The sequence below is a fragment of the Heloderma suspectum genome, chromosome 1, assembly GCF_057233095.1.
Source record: "Heloderma suspectum isolate Gila_16-S chromosome 1, 16-S_ref, whole genome shotgun sequence".
Classification (NCBI taxonomy): Eukaryota; Metazoa; Chordata; class Lepidosauria; order Squamata; family Helodermatidae; genus Heloderma; species Heloderma suspectum.
The window spans coordinates 173,844,356-173,864,688 of NC_139458.1; the positions used below are offsets into that span (position 1 = coordinate 173,844,356).

General features: G+C 41.5%; 1 protein-coding gene across 9 annotated transcripts in view; it reads left to right on the top strand.

Annotated features, from left to right (window-relative positions):
* Nucleotides 1–18,683, top strand: part of RIF1 (replication timing regulatory factor 1) — a 47,750-nt gene extending 29,067 nt beyond the window's left edge. For 5 of the 9 annotated variants that reach the window (XM_084810779.1, XM_084810751.1, XM_084810718.1 and 2 more), the window contains 15 exons: nt 129–393; nt 1,561–1,603; nt 2,100–2,302; nt 3,699–3,798; nt 4,084–4,218; nt 6,588–6,733; nt 8,323–8,412; nt 8,493–8,556; nt 9,108–11,969; nt 14,141–14,287; nt 14,857–14,934; nt 15,031–15,146; nt 16,088–16,241; nt 17,163–17,271; nt 17,626–18,683. In XM_084810779.1, coding sequence (XP_084666905.1) covers nt 129–393; nt 1,561–1,603; nt 2,100–2,302; nt 3,699–3,798; nt 4,084–4,218; nt 6,588–6,733; nt 8,323–8,412; nt 8,493–8,556; nt 9,108–11,969; nt 14,141–14,287; nt 14,857–14,934; nt 15,031–15,146; nt 16,088–16,241; nt 17,163–17,271; nt 17,626–17,846 — 4,733 coding nt within the window. In that variant the 3' untranslated portion in view covers nt 17,847–18,683. Of the gene's footprint in view, nt 1–128; nt 394–1,560; nt 1,604–2,099; nt 2,303–3,698; nt 3,799–4,083; nt 4,219–6,587; nt 6,734–8,322; nt 8,413–8,492; nt 8,557–9,107; nt 11,970–14,140; nt 14,288–14,856; nt 14,935–15,030; nt 15,147–16,058; nt 16,242–17,162; nt 17,272–17,625 lie in introns of all 9 variants that reach the window. The other 4 variants (XR_014784433.1, XM_084810729.1, XM_084810740.1 and 1 more) reach the window with 4 other exon arrangements.
* The last annotated feature ends 1,650 nt before the right edge of the window (nt 18,684–20,333 follow it).

Genomic DNA, 20,333 nt, shown 5'->3' on the forward strand with positions numbered 1-20,333 from the left:
ATTTTCCTTGTATTTGATTGAGTGCGACTTACAGTGATTGCTACACCCTAAATAACTTTTAATTTCAATATAGAACTAGCTCAGTCTTGTTCAAAACAATACTATTGATTTAACAAACTGTTCTTCAGCCCCACAGACACCTACAGACTGGTCCAAAAAGAAGAAAGATCCCCTTGGGAAGCTGTCATCTTTAATTAAACTTCTGGTGATATTGGTGAACTCCCTTCAGATGCTTGCATCCAAGGAATGTGGCCCTGAAAAACTGGCCCCTGTTGGTGCTTCTGTTGTTGGTGTTCTTCAAAACATCGTTTCCCACATCTCTTTGCCTTTGGTCATTAGATCCCTGTTCGGAACAATTACGAAACCAGCAGCAGCATTTTATGAGACAATAAAGTAAGTGCACATGGATTGACTCAGCAGTTACTGCTTTTGCCGCTGAAGGTAACTTGTCACATGCAGGTGTTTGAAGACGTTCAGGAAAACTACTTGCCTGTACCTGCCCCATGACGAGCCAGATAGACTTCACTGATGCTTCGTTGGGAGATTGCTAGCACCTTAGGTGGCACTTTGATGCAAACGTTCTAGGACTGCAGGTTAATCACTTTTTCAAGTGACTGCAGGTTAATCACTTTTTCAAGTGACTGCAGGTTAATCACTTTTTCAAGTGACTGCAGTTAATCACTTTTTTAAGTGACTAAAGTTGCTGATTTAAAAAGTTGAAGTGGGCAGCCGTCTTTCAAAATGTTTGCTTTTTAATTCAAGTATTTGTAAAAACTGCAGAGGGCAAGCACTAACTTAAGATGAGTTCCCCCTTTTTTCTCTCTCGTAGTAGATAATACCTTTTCATAGATACTTGCTATGACGCATGTGCACACCATCCAAAAGCAGAGGAACGCTTTGGCTTTAGAACTGCCTTTATTTTTACCTGTGTGCAAGTCTGATCAATCAGTCAACTAAAACTCATGTGATTGGTCGACTAAGATTTTCTTAATTGGATGACAGCCCTAAAAAGCACAGGAGGTTAAGGTTGGTTTTAGGCAACCACTGGCTGTTATCAGATGTGTCTGAATATAATGTGCAGTATCCAGCACTGCTGCTGTGACTCCGTGTGGCTGCAGACCAACCGCTAGCGCAACAGAGGAAGTAGCGCTTTCTAAAACAACACAGAAAGGAGCAGAAACACTATGCAGGAAGGGGCAGATCTGAGAGCGATGCTCACCTGCCGTGTTCTGGAAGTGAGTGTTCCCACTCATTTCTGATTGCTTCAGGGACCGCTACCTTCTGCTGTGCTAACAGCAGTCCCTGCTAGTGTGTGAGCAGCGTTGGGTACTGCCCATTGTATGGCATGTCTGAATAATTGATATGGTGCCTGCAAGTTGGAAGCTAGTTTCTTTTTTTAAAGTTAACCCATTGGCATATTGTGTTGCTATTCTATCCAGCCCCTTAACTGGTCTGTCTCTTTATTCTTGCTTATATGTCAACTTGCCTGACTCCATTTTTAAGATTGTACTTAGATAACCCGAAATTATTACTTAGCATATTATCTCCTTTCTCTACCAGGTCTACTAATGCATCTAGAATGACAAATGGGCTCAACAACAAGGTAACTTAATTTGGTAGATGGAAAATTGCCTTTCTGTCTCCTGAATACAACAAATTTTAATGCTTTTTTGCAGCCTTATAGCCCAATTTTGTAATGTATAGTGGATGTGTCTGCCTTGTATAATCAACTCCATCATCCTAGCACAGGGGTTCACAATGTCATGCCTTCCCCAGTGCCTTGGACTTCAACTCCCATATGCCACAGCTGGCATGACCAATAATCAGGGATTATGAGAGTTGTGGTCCAGGTTGCCAACCCCTGCCCTAGCGCAACCAGATTCCTCATCTCCATGAGGCTGTAGCACGATGAAACCCATGCAGGTCTTAGGAACTGCCTCATGCACCAACGGAGGGGGTGGGGAGAACTTTAATCAGTGCGGGGAGCTTTGGGGAAGCAATTCGTAATTGAATATGTCACATTTAGCTAATTACCACCTGTTATCCATTTTTGACTGCAAGTAAAACTTTTTTAATGCTTTTCTTTATTCTTTTTCCAGTTTGAAAAGTTATTGGCAGAAAGTATTAGCTGTTGGCAGTCCCGCTATACTGGATCCTTTGACAATGAGCTATTGCAAGAGCTTTCTCCATTGCTGTGCATCATGCTTTTGAACAAGAATAAACAGATACGCAATCAGGCTGCTCAGTTCTGGAATGCAACATTTGGTAAAGCTGTAATGTTGACATATCCAGAAGAATTAAAGTAAGAAGGCTTGTGTTGCTTGTGCTATACCCTATAGGCCAGCAAAGAAACATTTTGACTTCTGTGGGGACTTCCCTTCACCCAAACATGACTAGAAAACACACACTGCGTTAGATCCAGATATGCCCTTCTGTGAACAGAAGGATTCCCTCCATTTGTGGAAGGGATTTGGATCCAACAGAGGCTCCTGCTGGAGGAAGGTGGGGAGAGCAATTTTTTAGATTCCCTGTGCGCCCAGAAAAAGCTGCTCCCCCAGAGGGTGTGGAATGCTGTGCAACAACAGTACTGGGGGTTGCAGGGAGAAGGAGGAATCAATGAAAATCCTCTCTCCTCTCTTCCCCTCCAACAGAACGTCATGAGCAGAAGTTCTGGGAAGTCTGAATTGCACCCTATGTGTTTTGTTCCAGGCTCTGTTAAACTTGAAGGACTTCTTTAGGGGAGTTATAAAATGGTAGCTGTATATTAAGGCAACTAACTTTAAGTTGTGTACTTTCTCCTTTTATGAAAACAGAAGAAATGACATTTGGTTTTGTTGCTTTCCCAACCTTTTTATTTAAAAAATGCAAATAGTCTTGGGTAGCTGCAAATCTGAGCAGACAAATAGCTGGGGTTGGGGCTGCTTAATCCATTCTCCACTGGTGATCTTCTGTTTAAAATTGCATGCCAGGAAAAACCAGGTTGGGGTGAAATTCTGAGTGAAAAATTGGCTGGAAGGTGGTGGGTAGGGTACTTAATCCTTCTTTCTGTTATTCCTCTGGTCAAACTCACAATACCAAGGTGGCTTGTGGTGGTGGTGTTTGAGGAAAGATGCAAGTGATTGTATGTTTCTAGTTTGGGATTCGAGAGACCTTTAATGCAGGGATGGGAAACGTGTGGTCTTCCAGATGCTGGAGTGCAATTCCCATAATCCCTCACCTTTGCCTGTGATGTTGGATAGTCCACCAACATTTGGAAGGCCACATATTCCTCATCCTACTTTAATGGAATAACTTGCCCAACTGACACAAATCCACCTCCTTGGTGTTTGAGTATTGTCTACATAATAGCGTGTGGTAAAATTGTTCTTTAAACAAAAGTATAAAATAAAGGTTTAGTATGATTTGATGAGGAAAGGCTCCTTCTCCAGAATTTCAGAATTTATTTAGAGATAGACACAGACAACTCGTGTAAGCTTCACTGTAGAGACAATCCAAACAGGAAGAGATTTTGTGTAGTGTTTAGGTTTGGATATGTACTGCTAGGTGGCAGATCTTGAAAGTGCAGTGTAGATACTAACCCAAAGCCACCTTGTGCTTATGACTCTTCAAATCTAAGTATTTTGACAAAAACTAATAGTTTGTAGTCACTGAATATTAATGCAAGATCTAAGTTTTCAATGCAACTTTCATCATTGCAGATCTGTTTTCTGTCAAGCCAGGCAGAAAATGCTACTTTCGTTGCCTGGTTTTGAAAGCACTGAGATAGTGGGAGAGTCTAACGGGACAAATTCTGATTCTGTAAGTATTGTGTTATTTGAAGGTTTGGAATATGTTATAACACACTTTTTTTCAGCTGAATAAACAGGCCCAAATGAAGAATAATACTAACTTAATTCAACTTAGCACACCCAAAGTTTGGGTGTACAGTGCTTAAAAAAAAAATGATTGGAGATATCTCTGAAGAAACCTTGTTGATAGCAGTACTTCTCAGAGTCTAATATTGGTGAAACTGTAAACAGAAACTCAAATCCTTAAAAGGATTTTTACTACTACTTATTAAATTAGTACTTAATTCTTTTGTAGCAGGCAGAGAATTCTCAGTGGGATGCAAAGATGAGTGGAATAGAAGTAAAGCCTAGTGGGAAAAGGGACTCCTTGCTGGCACAGACCAATGACCTAAAAGAAAAAAGTATTAATTCCCACATCACACCCGCAAAGGTAAGACATAGAGTTTACTAATCAAGCTGTATTATATTGGCACTTGCATCTCCAGCTGTTACAGTCAGTTTTTCTATCCTAAGCATCATGATTTTTCTTATTAATGAAGTGGTCTAGGTAGTGTGAATATGGAGCTCACTTGAAGATTGTGGTTGACTTTGGGCCCTCCAACCTGTTTGGGCCTGTGGGCCCATTTGGCAATTTGAGAAACTGTTGTGGGCACCATGGGAGATGTCACAAAGGACAAGAAATCTGCTCAAAAGACTGAGTAGAGAAGGTAGAGGTATGTATTAAGGCTCAAGAACCCACAGCTCCTGTGAACCCATAGCTTTTTACACCAATAGAAACCTATTTCACAGAAGGCATACTCTTTTTTTTCTCTGTCCCCCCACCCCCACTAGCCAACTCATTCCCCGCCCCCCCTCTCACGCGTGCGCGCACACACACTGGATGACCACTTGCTTACCACATCTGACACCCCCCACACCTTCTTCCCTTCACTGCAAGCACACACAAAAACACTCTTTTAGGATCCCACTAAAATCCCCTTTCCTGGATCAGCCCTAAACCCTTTCTCTCCACCTTTTCACACACATTCAGCTCCCATGCATTCAGGCATGCAAGGACCCAAGCTCCCCAGTGTTCCCCAAGCCCCCCATTGGCTACCAGCTAGCTACCCTGACCCCTCCTCAGGCAGACCACTACCCTCCCTAATCCTCCCCGGCTTTCTTTAACTAGCCACTTTACGGGACAGTAGCGACGGGGGTCTCTTTTACCCCTTTTTTTTCTTGGTGGTTGGGTGCACTGCAGAGGAAAGTGATCAGCCTGCCCCTCACCCCCAACATCTTCATTGTTTCTGAGCCCCATATACACCCCTGAGGCATTCATGGGAAATAATGATTGCAGCATCTGAAAGCCCTCACCTCACTTTGAAGTGATCCCAGTTATTAGTAAGAACATTTCTATTAAAAAAATCAAGAAGAGTAGAGTGCCTTGGCATGCAACAAGGACAGTGTGCATCAGCCCATGGGAATCATGTTGCCTAGCCCTCGACTGTGGGCAGAATCCTGTTTCCCCTCCCCCAGGTATGAGCAGAAAGCACTTCCAGTCATGCACAGAGAGGACAGGAAGCACAGTAGCCCCTGTAACTTATGCATTGGCACTCCAGAGTTGAAGGTTCCTGCCGCAGTGGGGATCTTAAGCCCCTGGCTATTAGCGGGGAACAGGCGCGTGTATGCACACACACACACAGATAGATACAATGGTTCAGATTCTGGCCATTCGTTTCTTCCCTAAGGACCTCAGGTGTAACTTGGAAACCACCTATTGTAACGTAAGATCATTTCAAAAAGCAAGTTCTCCATGCAGTGGGGCATTGAGGGTACTGAATGAATGGCAGTGTACGAGTCACCGTCTGAAAGCTGACATTGCGCAATCGTTAAAAATAATTTTTGGAGTGGATTGGTGGGAAGAGGTGTGCAATTCTAACCCGCTGTCCTAAATAAAAGACTGGCCATGCATGCATACAGCAAGCATCCCAAGCCCATGGAGGGGGTAAGTCATTGGCTCATATAGTACGCAATAGGGCCGCAGAAACCTGACAGGCCCAGGGGCCAAAATCCAGCCCTCCTCACAGTTCAAGCCTCCAGGCTTCCCTTTCCTCCAGCCACCAGTTGTTCGGCGGCTTCCCAGCTTTTGCGCAGTTTTCTCCCCGTTCCGAAAGGCAAACATGCCTCTCCTAAGGCTTAGTAAGCGGCAGCAAGAGCTTTGAGCTAGAGCACGCCGGCATCTTTGGTATTTTGAGCCTCCCCACCACTGGGATGTGGCCCCCGAAAGTTTCTTTGCAATGGAATTCAGCTGTCGGGCTGAAAGAGGTTCTGCACCCCTGCTGTACCAAAAGGAGAGTACAGGGAATCCGTGCCCCTGAACTGAAACTCTGTAGAGTGCTTAAACAGCTGTGGAGACTCTCGTTGAGGGGAGGGCAGTATGCTTTTCCCCACCAACTGCAAGAACATGGCTATCCTGGGGTGTTTCTGGGGTGTTTCCTAAACCGGATGCAACAAGGAAGTGACACGTGTGCAGTTTTTTGCTCGCATGTGGTCCCAACCAACTGTGGGGTAATTAACCCATGGTTGGTCATTGCGTGCAAACCAGGCCAAATGTAGGAGTCAAGTTACAGGTGCAATGCCATAAGCATAAGGTAAAGCAAGACCATGACTTTACTACGGTCACAACGGTCTGGAGCGCAGTAAGATATTACCGAACAGCCCTTTTTACGTTGTAAGGAATTCGGGATTGTGTCTGAGATGTAGAGGCAGTATTTATAAGCAGCAATTCCTCCACCCTTTTCCATTTTTCTTATGCAATAGATGAAGCTAGAATTCTCACTGTCAAAAGCAAATCGAAAAAACATGCTTCTGGAAGAAGAAAATACTGTTGACTTCGTGTTTATTCCTCCAGAAACAAAAGAGAGAGTGTTGACAGAGCACCAAAAAGAAGTTCTAAGAACTAAAAGGTTTGTAGGTTTATGTTGGTTCCATGGACTATTCTTGTACCTCTTCTATGTTTTAAGAGACAGAATTCACACTTCCTGTGTGTTGCCACCTAGTTTGTGACTTTCAAGGGTTACCCCTATGTTGCCAGGAGATGGCAGAAGAAGGTAGTTTATGAATAGTGTTTCCGTGGCTCTGTAGAACCTAAAAAGATCTTCCTAGCTGGTCTTGCTTTCTCTGCCTACCTAGGTTCTGTAACTAGAAGTGCACTGACTGTGCAAACTCTTCTGGATAGAGGGGTCACTTGACCCTGAAACTAGCTTGCAATTTCCTATAACAAATTCTGTAGAAGCGAAGCTCTTGTACTTCCTTATGACCCTTTTTGCACAGAAGTGTAATATGGCTGCCTAAAAAAAAAAAAAGTGTATTCTCACACACTTTGGGGAAGGCTGTACTTAATGCTCCCTGTGTGTGTGCTGTTTCTGTGTAAGTGTAGTTGAGTATCAGTGGGAAATTCTTGCATGGTAAGTCTGTGTATACTTGCCTCTTTCACCATCTCACAGTGTGTAGAGCAGCCCGCTCCCCTGTAGCAATCCCCTTTCTTAAGGAATAAATGGGCAGCGAACTGGAAGCCTTCACAATAGGAAGGACAAGCTTTGATGCCAGGCTGAAACTGATAAAGCGCTCTGCCCCTTCCCCATGATGTGTTCCTAGGCAAGCTCAGTGGTCTGCTGGCCATCAAGAGAGCTTGCTCTGCTTGGAACAGCATTGAAATTCTGTTCCTAGTTTGAGCGTTCCTTGCAGAGGTAGGAGGTATGGGACAGTAGACAACTACAAAGTACAATCCCTTTGTATTTCTATTGACAAGCTAAACTTTACCAACAGATATTACTATTTCAGAATGGTTGCACTGGTCTTCCAAATGTCTAAGTTGCTATTCTGAGCTAGGAACGCCATCAAAGAAAGGGAGAGAAACAGCATGCCCTGTGCGGCACAATTCCTTTTAATGCACCGCTTCCCCGCATCCACCCATCCTTTTTGGTGTGTAGTCTCTCTAAACTAAGAACCGCAAATCTGACTGACTGGAAAGGTTTGCGGATAAAAGGAGGAAATCAGTCTTGGTATGTGTGCCCTCTCTTTCCTTTTGGTTTGTCCAGAATCCCTGCTAGCTCCCCGCCAACCTGCTTTTTGTAACATCTTGCCTGATTAAGAGATCTGGACATCTAAAAAGTTGCGTATTTTTTGTGATCTTTGAGTTGGCCTAATAAAAGTATTACACTATATGGGTGTAAGATCATTGGTGAGCTTCCCTTCCCCAATTCTCTTTCAGAGGGACTTCCTCAGCTTCTTATGTTTAGCCACACCTTTAAAATGTTCTAATCTCCCAAACACCTGCCTGAGCCTTTGGTTATCAGCTCATTCACTTTTTTTGTAAGGAGAAAGGTGGAGAATAATTTTTCACAGGTTTCACTTGCGGTTTTTCTATTAGCCTTCTCGGTTCTGTAATTTGTGCCGTTTTCCAGCTTAAGTTCTGTGTTGTAAAATGTTCAATCCACTTGTGCTTTTATTCAATAAAATTTATTGGAATGTTGATCAGTTCCGTTTTTTTCAGGGTTGATATTCCTACAATGTACAACAATCTGGATGCATCCCAAGACACTGCCTTGTTTTCCCAATATACACAGAGCCAGGAAGATTCCTTGTAAGTATTAGGTCCAACAGAGCATTAAATGTAAAGTTTTTGCATCTTCAGTATATCTAAACAAATGACCTTTATTTTAGGGAAAAACCAACCTTAGAAGATGTGAAAGAAGAATCCAAGAAGAAAAAGAACAAAATATCCCATGTATGTTAAATTTTATTGGGAATTGGTGATAATGGCATTTTTTGATTATTCTTCATAAATAACGTGTGGAGAAAGGGGTGTAGCATATATTGCTGACAATTGCATATTTTAAAAAGTGTTCAGAAATACTGAGCATACATTGTATGATTTTGATCTCTGTATTTGAGTGAAGGCATAATCTTGCCTCCATCCTGCCATGTTCCTGTGGATGTATGTATTTTTTTGCTAATGCTGTGGTTTCAGGCTTACTGTTGGAACAAAATACAGTTATATACTTGAGGAAACTATTTTGCCTCTAGCTGGAACAAGCCACTAGATTACTGAAACTAGCAAAATGTTTCTGTAAATAGTTATAGCCAAATGGGTATTTAAGTTTAAAGTTGCTTTTCCTGCACATTCTTATCAAACTCTAGATTTTAGGGGTAGGACAAAAAAAAAAATTACTAAAATAAATGCAACCTTGAGATTCCTAGAGGGAAGGTAGCATATGAATGATGTTAGCAGTATAGTCACGATAATGTTTAATGTTACTGTATATTATTTGAATGCAGGATGAAAAAGTGTCAAGTGACTTGCTTGGCATTCCCAGTGAAGCCACTGAAAAATGCAAGACAAATGTACATCTAGAGAAGAGTGATTCCACCACTACTGGACAGCTTACTACGCTTGGGAAACAGAGCTTAGATCCAAAGTGTGAGGAATCAGAAATGTGTGCTCCTAAATCAGTTCCAGAAGAATCTTCAGTATTAGATACTACTTTAAATGAAAGTGCCTCCAGTGTCAGCAATAGTTCTGCTTCTAGTGATGTCATTTCAGGAACACCACCACCTGTAAGCAGAAGACAGTCTTTCATAACTCTGGAGAAATTTGACAGTTCAGGGAGCAGGCCCTTCAGTCCTTCAACTTTCAGTAATACATCAGGAACATCCGGGACCATCCCTTCAGTAGCAAACCAGGAAAGCACGACTGTTTCAGATCCATCTTCTCATGGAAATCCAAATGTGGAGAATAAGGATCCCTTCAAACTCAAAACAGAAGAAGTCATCGCTAGGACTAAGAGACCATACCTGGGAATGTTAGATGCACTAGGGACTTACGTCAAAGTCAAAAAAGCAAAAGAAGAAAATAAGGCTAATTCAAAATTGCAATCTGAGAGCACAATTGGGATAAAGAGGTCAAGCCTTAGACAAAATAAAACAGATCTTTCAGAAGACAAAAAAACAAAGCTAGCAAAGTCAGATCAGGAGAAAAATATTCAAGCATCTCCCGCCAAGCCGGTAGTGGACAAACATGAGTTACTTGGTGATACACAAGAAGCGGAATGTTTGCTAGATATTCAGTCTCAGGCTTCCAATTTGAATGTGATTGGAAGTACAATAGAAAATAAACAAATTTTAGACAGTGTTGCAGAGACAAAACCAGGGCCAAATTTAGACTCTAAAGAGAATACCCCTCCAGAGATGGCTGTTTCAGGAGATGCAGTATCTAATGTTAGCCAAACTCCACAAACTTCACTTAATCAAAAAACATTAAGACGTTCTTTACGACGGAAGCCAGAAACTACAGAAGGAGCCGCTGAGAGTCAAGACAAAGAGCACAGCCAACAGAAAAAAGATGGGCATAAAGATGACGAAAAGGTTCCACCAAAGAAGACTTCACAAAGTAAAGATGCTGCCACACACAAACCAAAATATGTACCTGAAGAAACAATAGATGCACAAAGAAGCATATATGGAAGTAGTGCTACAGAGGGGATAATCTCTAAGGAATCCCATGTTTCAAGAACTGTACAAGAGGAGCCTAACACAAGTAGTGGAAAATCTGAAGGCAATAATGCATCTGACACTGATGATTTGCAAGATTCCGGTCCAGATGCAACCAGCGAGAAACCAAAGGGGTTTCCACGCTATCATACAAGAAGAGCCTCGCAAGGACTACTTACCAGTATAGAAAACTCAGAATCTGATAGTTCTGAAACGAAAGAAGAAGGAACCAAGCGGAAAAGGTCAGGAAGATGGAAAAATAAAAGTAATTCCCTTGAAAGCCAAGTAAAGGAAGAGCTGGAAAGCCAAGAGCTCCGTACACTAACTGTAATAGAGATCCAGGCCACCTCGGTAGAAAATAAAGATGTAATACATTCTGAGGAACGCGTGGAAATAGCTTTGGTTTCTGATAATAGTGAAAACAGAGACATAAATATTCTCCCACCTGCTGAATGTTCAGGACTTAAACAAGATACTGACACTCCACATAGTAGAGACTGTTCAGATACAGAGAGAAATGCTGCCATGCTGCTGATGGAGTCCATTTCTGAGCCAACTTTAGAAAGCAGGCAGGGAACAAGAACTCTTGATACAGTTTCTGCTCCATACTTCAACACAAGCTGTCTTACAGAGGTTACAGAAGATACGGCTGTCAGTGCCTTTGCTTCATCTGAGAGATCTTCAGAGCCATCTGAATGCCAGCACAAACGAAGTAAGCGGACAAGAAGATCAAAGAGCTGTGACTGCTGTGGTGAAAAGCCATCACCACTGTTTGAAAAGTCACCTGCTGAACTGAAAAAGACAGCTAGTCCAGAAACAAAGGTAAAAGAACATAAGAGGACACCTAGTAAAACGGCAGTGGCTTTGTTACCTGTTCCTGCTGCTGAAGCTGCTCATTCTGCAGAGAGGCTCAGTGTGGAACCTTGTGCAACAAGCACTCCACTGCCTTTCGCTGAAGGCTTTGCTGACCTGAAGGATGCAAGCAGGGGTATTGAATCTGAAGGGGATTTGCCAGGAGCTGATGCTCCAAAAGGTCAACTCAAGAAATTGGTATGTATCCAAACCAAAAGTGATGAGCCTGTCTCCGAAACTCTGGATTATACTGATTTAGCAGGGGCAACTTCAGGGCCAGCATCAGGAGACTCTCATTCAAAAGAATCCATTGCTCAGTGTCTGCCATTAGAAGTGGACACAGATCCGGCTGCTATAAAGAAGAGAGATGCTAATCAAAGCAGTCAGCTGGAAGGTGGAACTGATGCGGAGATGGGTGTTAACAAACCTGAGGAAACAAAGGCTAGTGAAACAATAGCCATTGTTACTGAGGATGGTATAGAAAAGACTGCAGTAGCTTCTCTAACAGCTGTACCTGAACATCAGGAAAATGGCCAGGAAGGGAATGCAGAAAGTGATCTAGCAGATGCATCAATAGAATCTCAGACTTCAGCCTTGGTACAAAAGGAAAGTAATAACTCAGTTTCTCCTCTAAAGTTAGAAGGACTTGATGCTCTTGCTTTAGCGAAGATTAGTGAAAGCCCTAATGGAGTACAGGCACGCTGTATGTGGTCTCCTTCAGCTTCTCCCTCTACCAGTATTTTAAAGAGAGGTTTAAAACGACAACAGGAGGAGGATTCACCATCACCTGCGAACAAGGTATTTTAAGTGGTGGCTGTCACTTTACATGTAAATAACGGCATATTGCGTTTGCCTTTATAAAATTTTCTGTCATACTTACCTCCCCCACCCTTCCCTACTAGAGCTGAAATCTGTAAAGTCATCTCTTTTCTGTCTCCGTGTTAAGGCATGTGTAGCATGCTTACTGTGTTTTAACACTTTCAGATCTTGCGGGGGAGGGATGTCTTTTCTTTGGCATCTTCTTTTGCTAATGGAAGTAAGTTACGTTAACAATGTGCCTCGTATTATGTATGAGCTTGAACGTTTGTCACAGCAACATTTGTAACCCCATCTACACATTTTTCATTTAAAAGATACTCCTCATGTATGAAGAATCTGGCATTCTGAAGCAACTCCCGTAAGGGTTTATTAGGAGTAGTAATGCGGTTCAAGTGATTACACTTTGGCCACAACCCAGTACAGAAAAAAAATCAGGCACCTGAGAACTTTTTCTCTTTTGTTTTGTGACACACAGGGGCCTTAGAATCATAGAATAGTAGGGTTGGAAGGGGCCTACAAGGCCATCGAGTCCAACCCCCTGCTCGATGCAGGAATCCAAGTCAGAGCATCCCTGACAGATGGCTGTCCAGCCTTGTCTTGAATGCCTCCAGTGTGGGAGAGCCCACCACCTCCCTAGGGAATTGGTTCCCTTGTCGTGTTGCTCTAACAGTCAGGAAGTTTTTCCTGATGTTCAGCCGGAATCTGGCTTCCTGTCACTTGAGCCCATTATTCTGTGTCCTGCACTCTGGGATGATGGAGAAGAGATCCTGGCCTTCCTCTCTGTGACAACCTTTCAAGTACTTGAAGAGCGCTATCATATCTCCCCTCAGTCTTCTCTTCTCAAGGCTAAACATGCCCAGTTCTTTCAGTCTGTCTTCATAGGGCTTTGTTTCCATTCCCCTGATCATCTTTGTTGCCCTCCTCTGAACCCTCTCCAGTTTGTCTGCAACCTTCTGCAAGTGTGGTGCCCAGAACTGGCCACAGTACTCCAGATGAGGCCTAACCTTCTCGTCTTGCTGTTTCCATTATTAATGAGTGTCACACACAGAATACTTAGAGCTAAGAAAAGGTGCAAGTGTCTACCAGCCTTTTATGTTTAACATCATTTACTCCATAAGTAACCAGGCGTCCCAGATGCTGTTGCATATGCACACCCATGAATAAAAATCATAATATAAAAAGTAAGCTAGTCAGTTTTTGTCTGTTTGAAATACCAGATGTGTCTCATATCAGAAAATGGTTTATCGCCACCATATCCAACACTTGAGTTAAGATACTTGCCTAAATCCTACCACACTGTCTCTCTCATTTATTGGAGGTCCTAACTGGCATGAGCATGTAAAATCTAGTTGCGTAGACACACGGTGTTGTAGTGTCTCAGGTAATGAGTACAATGATTAACAGTTTGCAGAAGTGAAAGTGCTCAAATATTTGCTGAAATTGGCAAGTACATTTCATTTCAACCAAGTGTAATGTAGATCAGTGTGTCTCAAAAGTTTAATGTGGAATTCAGTAACGTGTGAACAAAGGAGAAATATGTAATTCCCCATCTGGTGAGAGGAGGCATCAGAATGGTTTTTGCCTCCCGCTCAGGGAGGCAGGAATCATGTGACCAAGATTTTTGCTTTTATCACTTGGGTTGTCCAGAGATTTCCTAACAGTACAATTGTATATGTGTCCATCTAGAAGTAAGTTCCATTGAGTTTAGGACTTATTTTCATGGAAGGATGTATAGGATTACAGCCTAAGTCTATTGCCTTAACATTTTGCTGCCTGCCACTTTAGGTCTTCTAGTCCTTTCATAGTCCTGATCAGCAGAGCGCATCTGTCTTTGATTTGGGGAATGTGTACAAACTTTACCTTTTCCAAGGATGTGTGCACACTTTGAGAATCTCTAGGACGTATTCGTTTTTTTCTTTTTGAAAACATATGAACACACACAACTTGATTTTTCTCATGGGAATATATGGTCCTTTTTTTTAAACACGTGCACAAAATCTCTGCCAATTTCCCCTTGAAAACATCGCACTGCGGTTTTTTATACATACTTTTTTCTAGAGACCTCATGTAGGCAAATGGTACTTGTTAACTTATGTTTGTATGGCACTTCCATCTCTTCAAATGCAATTTTGTTAAATCTCTATGAATAGAACCGACGAGTTTCCTTTGCCAATCCAATCTACCGAGAAGAATTGGCAGATGATATTGACCGGCGAAGTCCTGTGGTTAGAACCCATTCATCTAATGTTTCTCAGTCTTTTCGAAGTACTAAACCTTCACCTAACCACCAAGCCAAGGTAATATCTGGGCTTCTCTTTTTAGTTAATTTTTCCTGAGAAAATAATCTGAGATACAAGAGCTTGCAATAAACTAACCTCCTTAAATCATGCAAATAGCAAAGGCTTGGATTCATATGGATGAGCAGAATATATTACCATGTGCACACGGGGGCCTTCCTGCCTCTTGTCCCAATTTAGCCAATTATACTCCACCAAAAGCCAATCCTGAGAGTCTGTGGATCATCCAGAGCAGTTTGCAATGTAACACAGAGGGGGCAGAGAGGGGCACATTTGTGAGTGCACAGAAATGTGTTCTGCTATTAAATGAGGATCTCTAGCTCTAGGTTTGAATTTAAAGATTCAGGGAAGTACGTATACAAAATTAGTGTGCAATTTTCTTAAAAATAGTTTGCTAAGCTAGTTCATTGAAGAAATATTAGCTGCCCCTATTCCTTTGAACTAGCTATTCGCCTTTTTCCTAAATTTAAGGTCTCCATTTTAATCATACTATTTTAATAAGACTAGTCATAGGATTTTAGATGATTCCTACGATCCTGAGAGAGCTTTTTTCCTCTTTTCCTATCCAGCATATTACCACTCCAACCAAAGGATATCTGTCCCCAGGATCTCGTAGCCATAAATATAAGAGCTCAAAGAAGTGTTTAGTAAGATTTAACTCAGTTTTATGTACCTCTTCTCTATTTTCTCCTGTATTCAGCTCTTAAACTTAGCCAAGTTAATAATTTTCTGTGTTGTTTAAGATCACTGAAATGGTGAAGGAACCGCTACCAGCTCCAGCAGAAAGCATATATCCTGCATTGGTGGGCTGTAAAGCACCCGTTGACACAATTTTGCCTCAGATTACTTCAAATATTTGGTAAGTAGCAACTTGCTAAGGCAACCAATGTTGAAAAGAATTGCTTGGCAAATATTGGCTGAAGTGCTTTAGTCCATGCATATATCCAGTGCTCCTGGTGTATAGTGAGTGGTGTGCAGCAAGTTAGTCTCAAGCAACACAGAAGGAACAAGGAAGATCACAGTCTTCGGGGTATGCAGCGCTCCTGGTGGAGTGTTGAGTCTGTCTGGAATAATATTCATAAGAGAATGGGTGAATATAGATTTAGCACCCCTTCAGTGTTTGGGGCATATTCTCCATGCTTGTTACTGAGCAGTGGTCCTTACTCTGGAAGGATCTGTGATGAACTGGAGAAGGGACCGCTCTCAACGTTGCTCAACCAGTTACGAGTGTCTCAGCAGTAAAATATTAATGGTGTGAATACATGGCAGAAGAAGCTCAGGATGGCATTTTCAGAACATAAAAGAAATGTGTGCAGATCAGAGGCTTCCCATTTCAGTTTGTTTATTCTGACAGGAGACTTGAAATGTGCTGGTGTGGAGGTGGAAGCTAATTCTGTTTTGATAGAAAGCTACTTTGACGTGGAATACTTCTGTTTGGGATGGGGGGGGATGCCCTATTTTAAGCATGTAGGAATACTCAGGGCAGAAGCTTTGTGACTGTATTTCTGACTAGCTGCGTCAGTGTTGCAAGATTACAGCCTAAAGGGAACCTCTGCAAAATGTTACGTTGACAGAATTGGAAGAAAGACTGCTGCCTTAATGTATACATAGACTTCTGCTCAAAGAAGACAGCTGGTAACTCATTGAGAAGAAATCGAAACCGTATAATAAAGTGGAAAAAATACTCTTTAAGAGGCAAGAATACTTGCTTCAAAGACAAGGATTTCTAATAAATTGAGCTTGCTTTTTCATTTTTTAAATGCTCTAAAAGGCTTATACTTCTCCATTGATGTGTCTAAGGGCAAGGGGGTTAGGACAACTCATTCGAGCAAAGAGCATCAGGACTGTGGGTGACTTGAGCTCCTTATCGGCAGCTGAGATCAAAACCCTTCCCATTCGTGCTCCCAAAGTTTCAAATGTTAGAAGAGCTCTTAAAGGATACCATGAGCAGCAGGTAAGCTTATTTGTACTAAAATTTAAGCAAAATCTGCTGTGTTTTCAGAGAAGAAAATTGTGGAACAGTTACTTCAATAAACATTGGTCCTTCAATAGAAATTAAAACTTGGAAATCCAAACTCCTGCTCAGGGCTCCCACCAGTCAGGAACTTGTAACACTGTTTGAGTTTTGTAGGTCACAGGGGAGAAGGAGAAAGGCCACCTTTCTTCTTTCCTACCATCCAGAAATCTTCCCCTACTGTACTGTGTTACATCTAAATGCCTTGGGCCTGAAGCTAGTCCCATCTTTGAGTGCTTTGCTACTTTTTAGCAAGAGGTTTGAATGAAGAAAGGTGTCTCTCCCCCACCCCATTTCCTGAAACCTCCCCACATAGTACAGAGAGAGGCATTTCTAACCTCATGGTAACCCTGATTCTTTCCTCTTCCCCACCTTCATCCCCCATACGAAATCGGTCAGATTCTTGAATTATTTGCCCCATTTCCAATTACACGTCCTCTTTTCCTTAAAAAAACAAAAAACTTACACTGATTCAACTGCCCTCAACACTATATAGGCCCAAGCTAGTCCATTTTGGTTCCCCCCCCCCCCCGCTTCACTTAAAATTTTTTGTAAGTGTAATTTTTCTACACACCTGAGAAGTCCCCTGAGTATATAGAATCCCCCTACTTTGTGGGTGGCCTTGTTTTATTGCCTAGGGGGCTATCCAAGTTCATTCGGTATTGGAAAGAATGATTGCTATGAAGTGACTGACAGATTGTATGCCAATGTGTTCCATTAGTGGAGTGTCAGTACATTAGAAGTTGCGATTTTTATTACTTTGTCTGAGCTTTTAAATATATGCTCATCTGCACTATTCAAGGCCGCTTCCTAACCACACAAATCTGTTGTAGTAAAATACAAGGTTGTCTGTTTTTGTAGGTAAAATCTCGTGGATATGAGGAAACTGCTGGCCTGGATGATATAGAGAAGCCAGTCAATGGCATTGATGAGAAGTCCTTTTCCCCAGATGAAGACAAACTCGCAACAGGTAAATACAAGCACCATTCTGCTCATATGCTGGAATTTTAATGCAGCCTGTGTACGTGAGTATGTGCTTCCATCTCAAGTGAAGCCTGTTGCCCACCTTACTTGTGGCCGTGCAATTACTATGATTCCACAACTGCTCCGAGTAATACAGTAATACAGCCATTCCTCCCATGTGATTAGGGCTGTTGCATACCTTGGTAGTAATGCCCAGTGGTGGTATGTCTATAGTTAGCATGGTATGTATGTAATTGCATAGGCAAGAGTTGCATACTACATACGAATAGGGCTCTGGCTTGAGTCAAGCTAGGATGTTTTTGCAAATAGATCTGTGTTAACTGTTTTATTTTCTCTCTAGACTCGTGTGAACCAGTTGCCTCCAGTGCAGATGAGCAGTCAACTACAGACCTTTGTGCCCAGATCAATATACTTGCTGCTCAGATTACTTCTGAAAATCTTCTCAATTATTCAGGGAGTGAACTCTTTGAAATGCAAGAGAAACTTCATAGTATGACAAACTGTATTATGAAAAATCTGCAGGCACGTTGGAAGTCTCCATCCCAGGAAAGTACTGTTTAATCATGGGTTCTTTGAAGAGTAAACTTTGTTATGAGACATTTTGTTAGTAAAATCCCATATTTTTATTTAAGCTGAACTTTTAAACATATGTTTTTAAGTAAAAGTGATTTTTGTAACTTAAGGCAGATACCACATCAAAAATTTAAGTTTTACGCACTCACTGTTCAGATTGATAATTTTCTTACTGCTGCTATCCACAGTTCACTAACTTTAAGTTGTGCAAACTGTCAGACTTAACTTGTGTAGTATATTAACTATATTTTTCAAATGCAAGCTTGTTCTCTGTTACATCATACATATGGTAAAAGGGCAGATTTCACTGCTCTGAATGAAACTTGAAGTGTTAACTGATTTATGAAAAGTGATGCAGATTTCCCAAGTATTTTGGAAAGTGCTGGTTTTATAGATTCTTTTTCAAATTAAGATGTATGGTGCTTAATTAGTACTTAAAACAGTATCTTTTTCAATCACTTGTACACATTCTATTTTTGCATGCATTTATTATGCAGATGGAAAATATATCAGTACGCAATTCCGATGAGTATTCTCGGGATCAAATTGCATGTCCTTAGAATTTTTATATACAACAGAGCTATTGTAGCTCCACTTCCTGAGTCACAACTAGATAGGACATAAATAAAACTGTATATTATGTATAGATTTACCAATTGCGGGTGTTATAAATTATGATCTCTGTATAAAATGCACTAATAACTTTGGATGGGATAAATCTTCAGTGTATAGAGCGTACTGTGTTTGTCAGTATAGCCAAGATAACAATGAGATCAATTAACCTGTTAGGAAATACATATATGAATAAAATAATGAAACATTTTATTTTAAGTCATTTTTTTTTAGTAGAAGTAATATTATTATGCCATGAGTCAGTTTGCGTGCAAGAGAACTATGGGTAACATCTAGCCTTTTTCCAGTGCATACAGTGAAAGGAAGTACCCAAAGGGGAAAAAACATTGCACATAATAAGCATTGGATATCTGCTTGTACGTAAAGGCTGGGATCCAAAGGACCACACAACTAGTTCCATGTTCCCAGATGGTTTTGGGGCTTTCATTTCTTGACCAGCAGAATAGCTATCCCTGCTGAATAGCAAGTTTATTTTGAAATACAGGGACATAGGTGAAATCCTATGCATGTTTAGGCAGAAAAAAGTCCTACAACTCCCAGCATTCCCCAGCTAGCATAGCTGGGAATACTGGTAGTTACAGGACTTTTTCCTGTCCAAACATGCATAAGATTGCACCTTTAATGATCTGATGTAGAAGACCGACCTTCCTTCCTTCCTTCCTTCCTTCCTTCCTTCCTTTCTTTCTTTCTTTCTTTCTTTCTTTTCTTTCTTTCTTTCCTTCCTAGAACAGCAATCTAAAATTCCAGTAGTCATGGAGAAGCCCTACGCACTTGCCAAAAATAGCTCTTTAGATCCTGACAACAGATGGAGTGTTTCAAGGTTCCTGGTTTAGAGGTACATATTTTTGAGTTGAAAGATAGGACATTTCTGAAGCAGCGGCAAGCGTTGTGTGTCAACAGCACAGTTGAACAAAACGTTTGTTTATTCCTGAACAAAAGAGAATTGAGCCAAATACATTTGAGTTGTGTATCAACTCTCTGCAACAGAGAGAACAGCTCCAATAGCTCCCATGTGTTACGTTCCAAGAAGCAGGTAAGTAATTTCAGATGAGGCTGGACAGCCATCTGTCAGGGATGTCCTGACTTGGATTCCTGCATTGAGCAGGGGGTTGGACTCGATGGCCTTGTAGGCCCCTTCCAACCCTACTATTCTATGATTCTATGATCACCACTATCTACACACAGGTGTGAAGGCAGGATAAAATATTTATAAAAAATCCAAGAATAAATGTGGCTTAGCAGCTTACATGTTGAAATTGTTGAATGATCATCAGTTTATTCCGCTTTCTTTTCTTTTTTCCTGAACATCTGTATTGGGTCTTTTTGCTTTGTGTGTTCTTGGGGTGGATAAGGCAAGTTAAGAATGGTTCTCTACTGTTGATGGTTAGACAAGTAAAAATGCTAAACATGATCATTTAGTTACTTTGGTTTATCATGGTCACAATATGTTTTAGTTCCAATTCAATTTAACATTTTTAAAATCAGTGGTGGATAATGGGGTGGGCTCAGCAGGATGTTGGAGGGTGGGGCTACTGCCAAACTAGAGGCATCTGTAGCCTGTTTGAAGAACCAGAGTCTGTTGTTTTTATGGGGGGTGTCCCATACGCATCCATAAGTTGCTCAAAAAAACCACATCCATTTCTAAATAGGAATTCTCTTAGAAGTTTCCTTTGTATCTTTCCAAAGCTGTTGGAAGAGGCTTGGAAAGGTAACTTTAAAAGTGCTGGTGAGTAGCCCCTTCAACGGTTGGGTTTTGGAGTGGCCCTCTTCTTTGGTCTTTTGTTTTTTGCTTCTCAAATCTCAGCAACCATTAGATTACAGTGTGGGCTTATGACCTGCCCA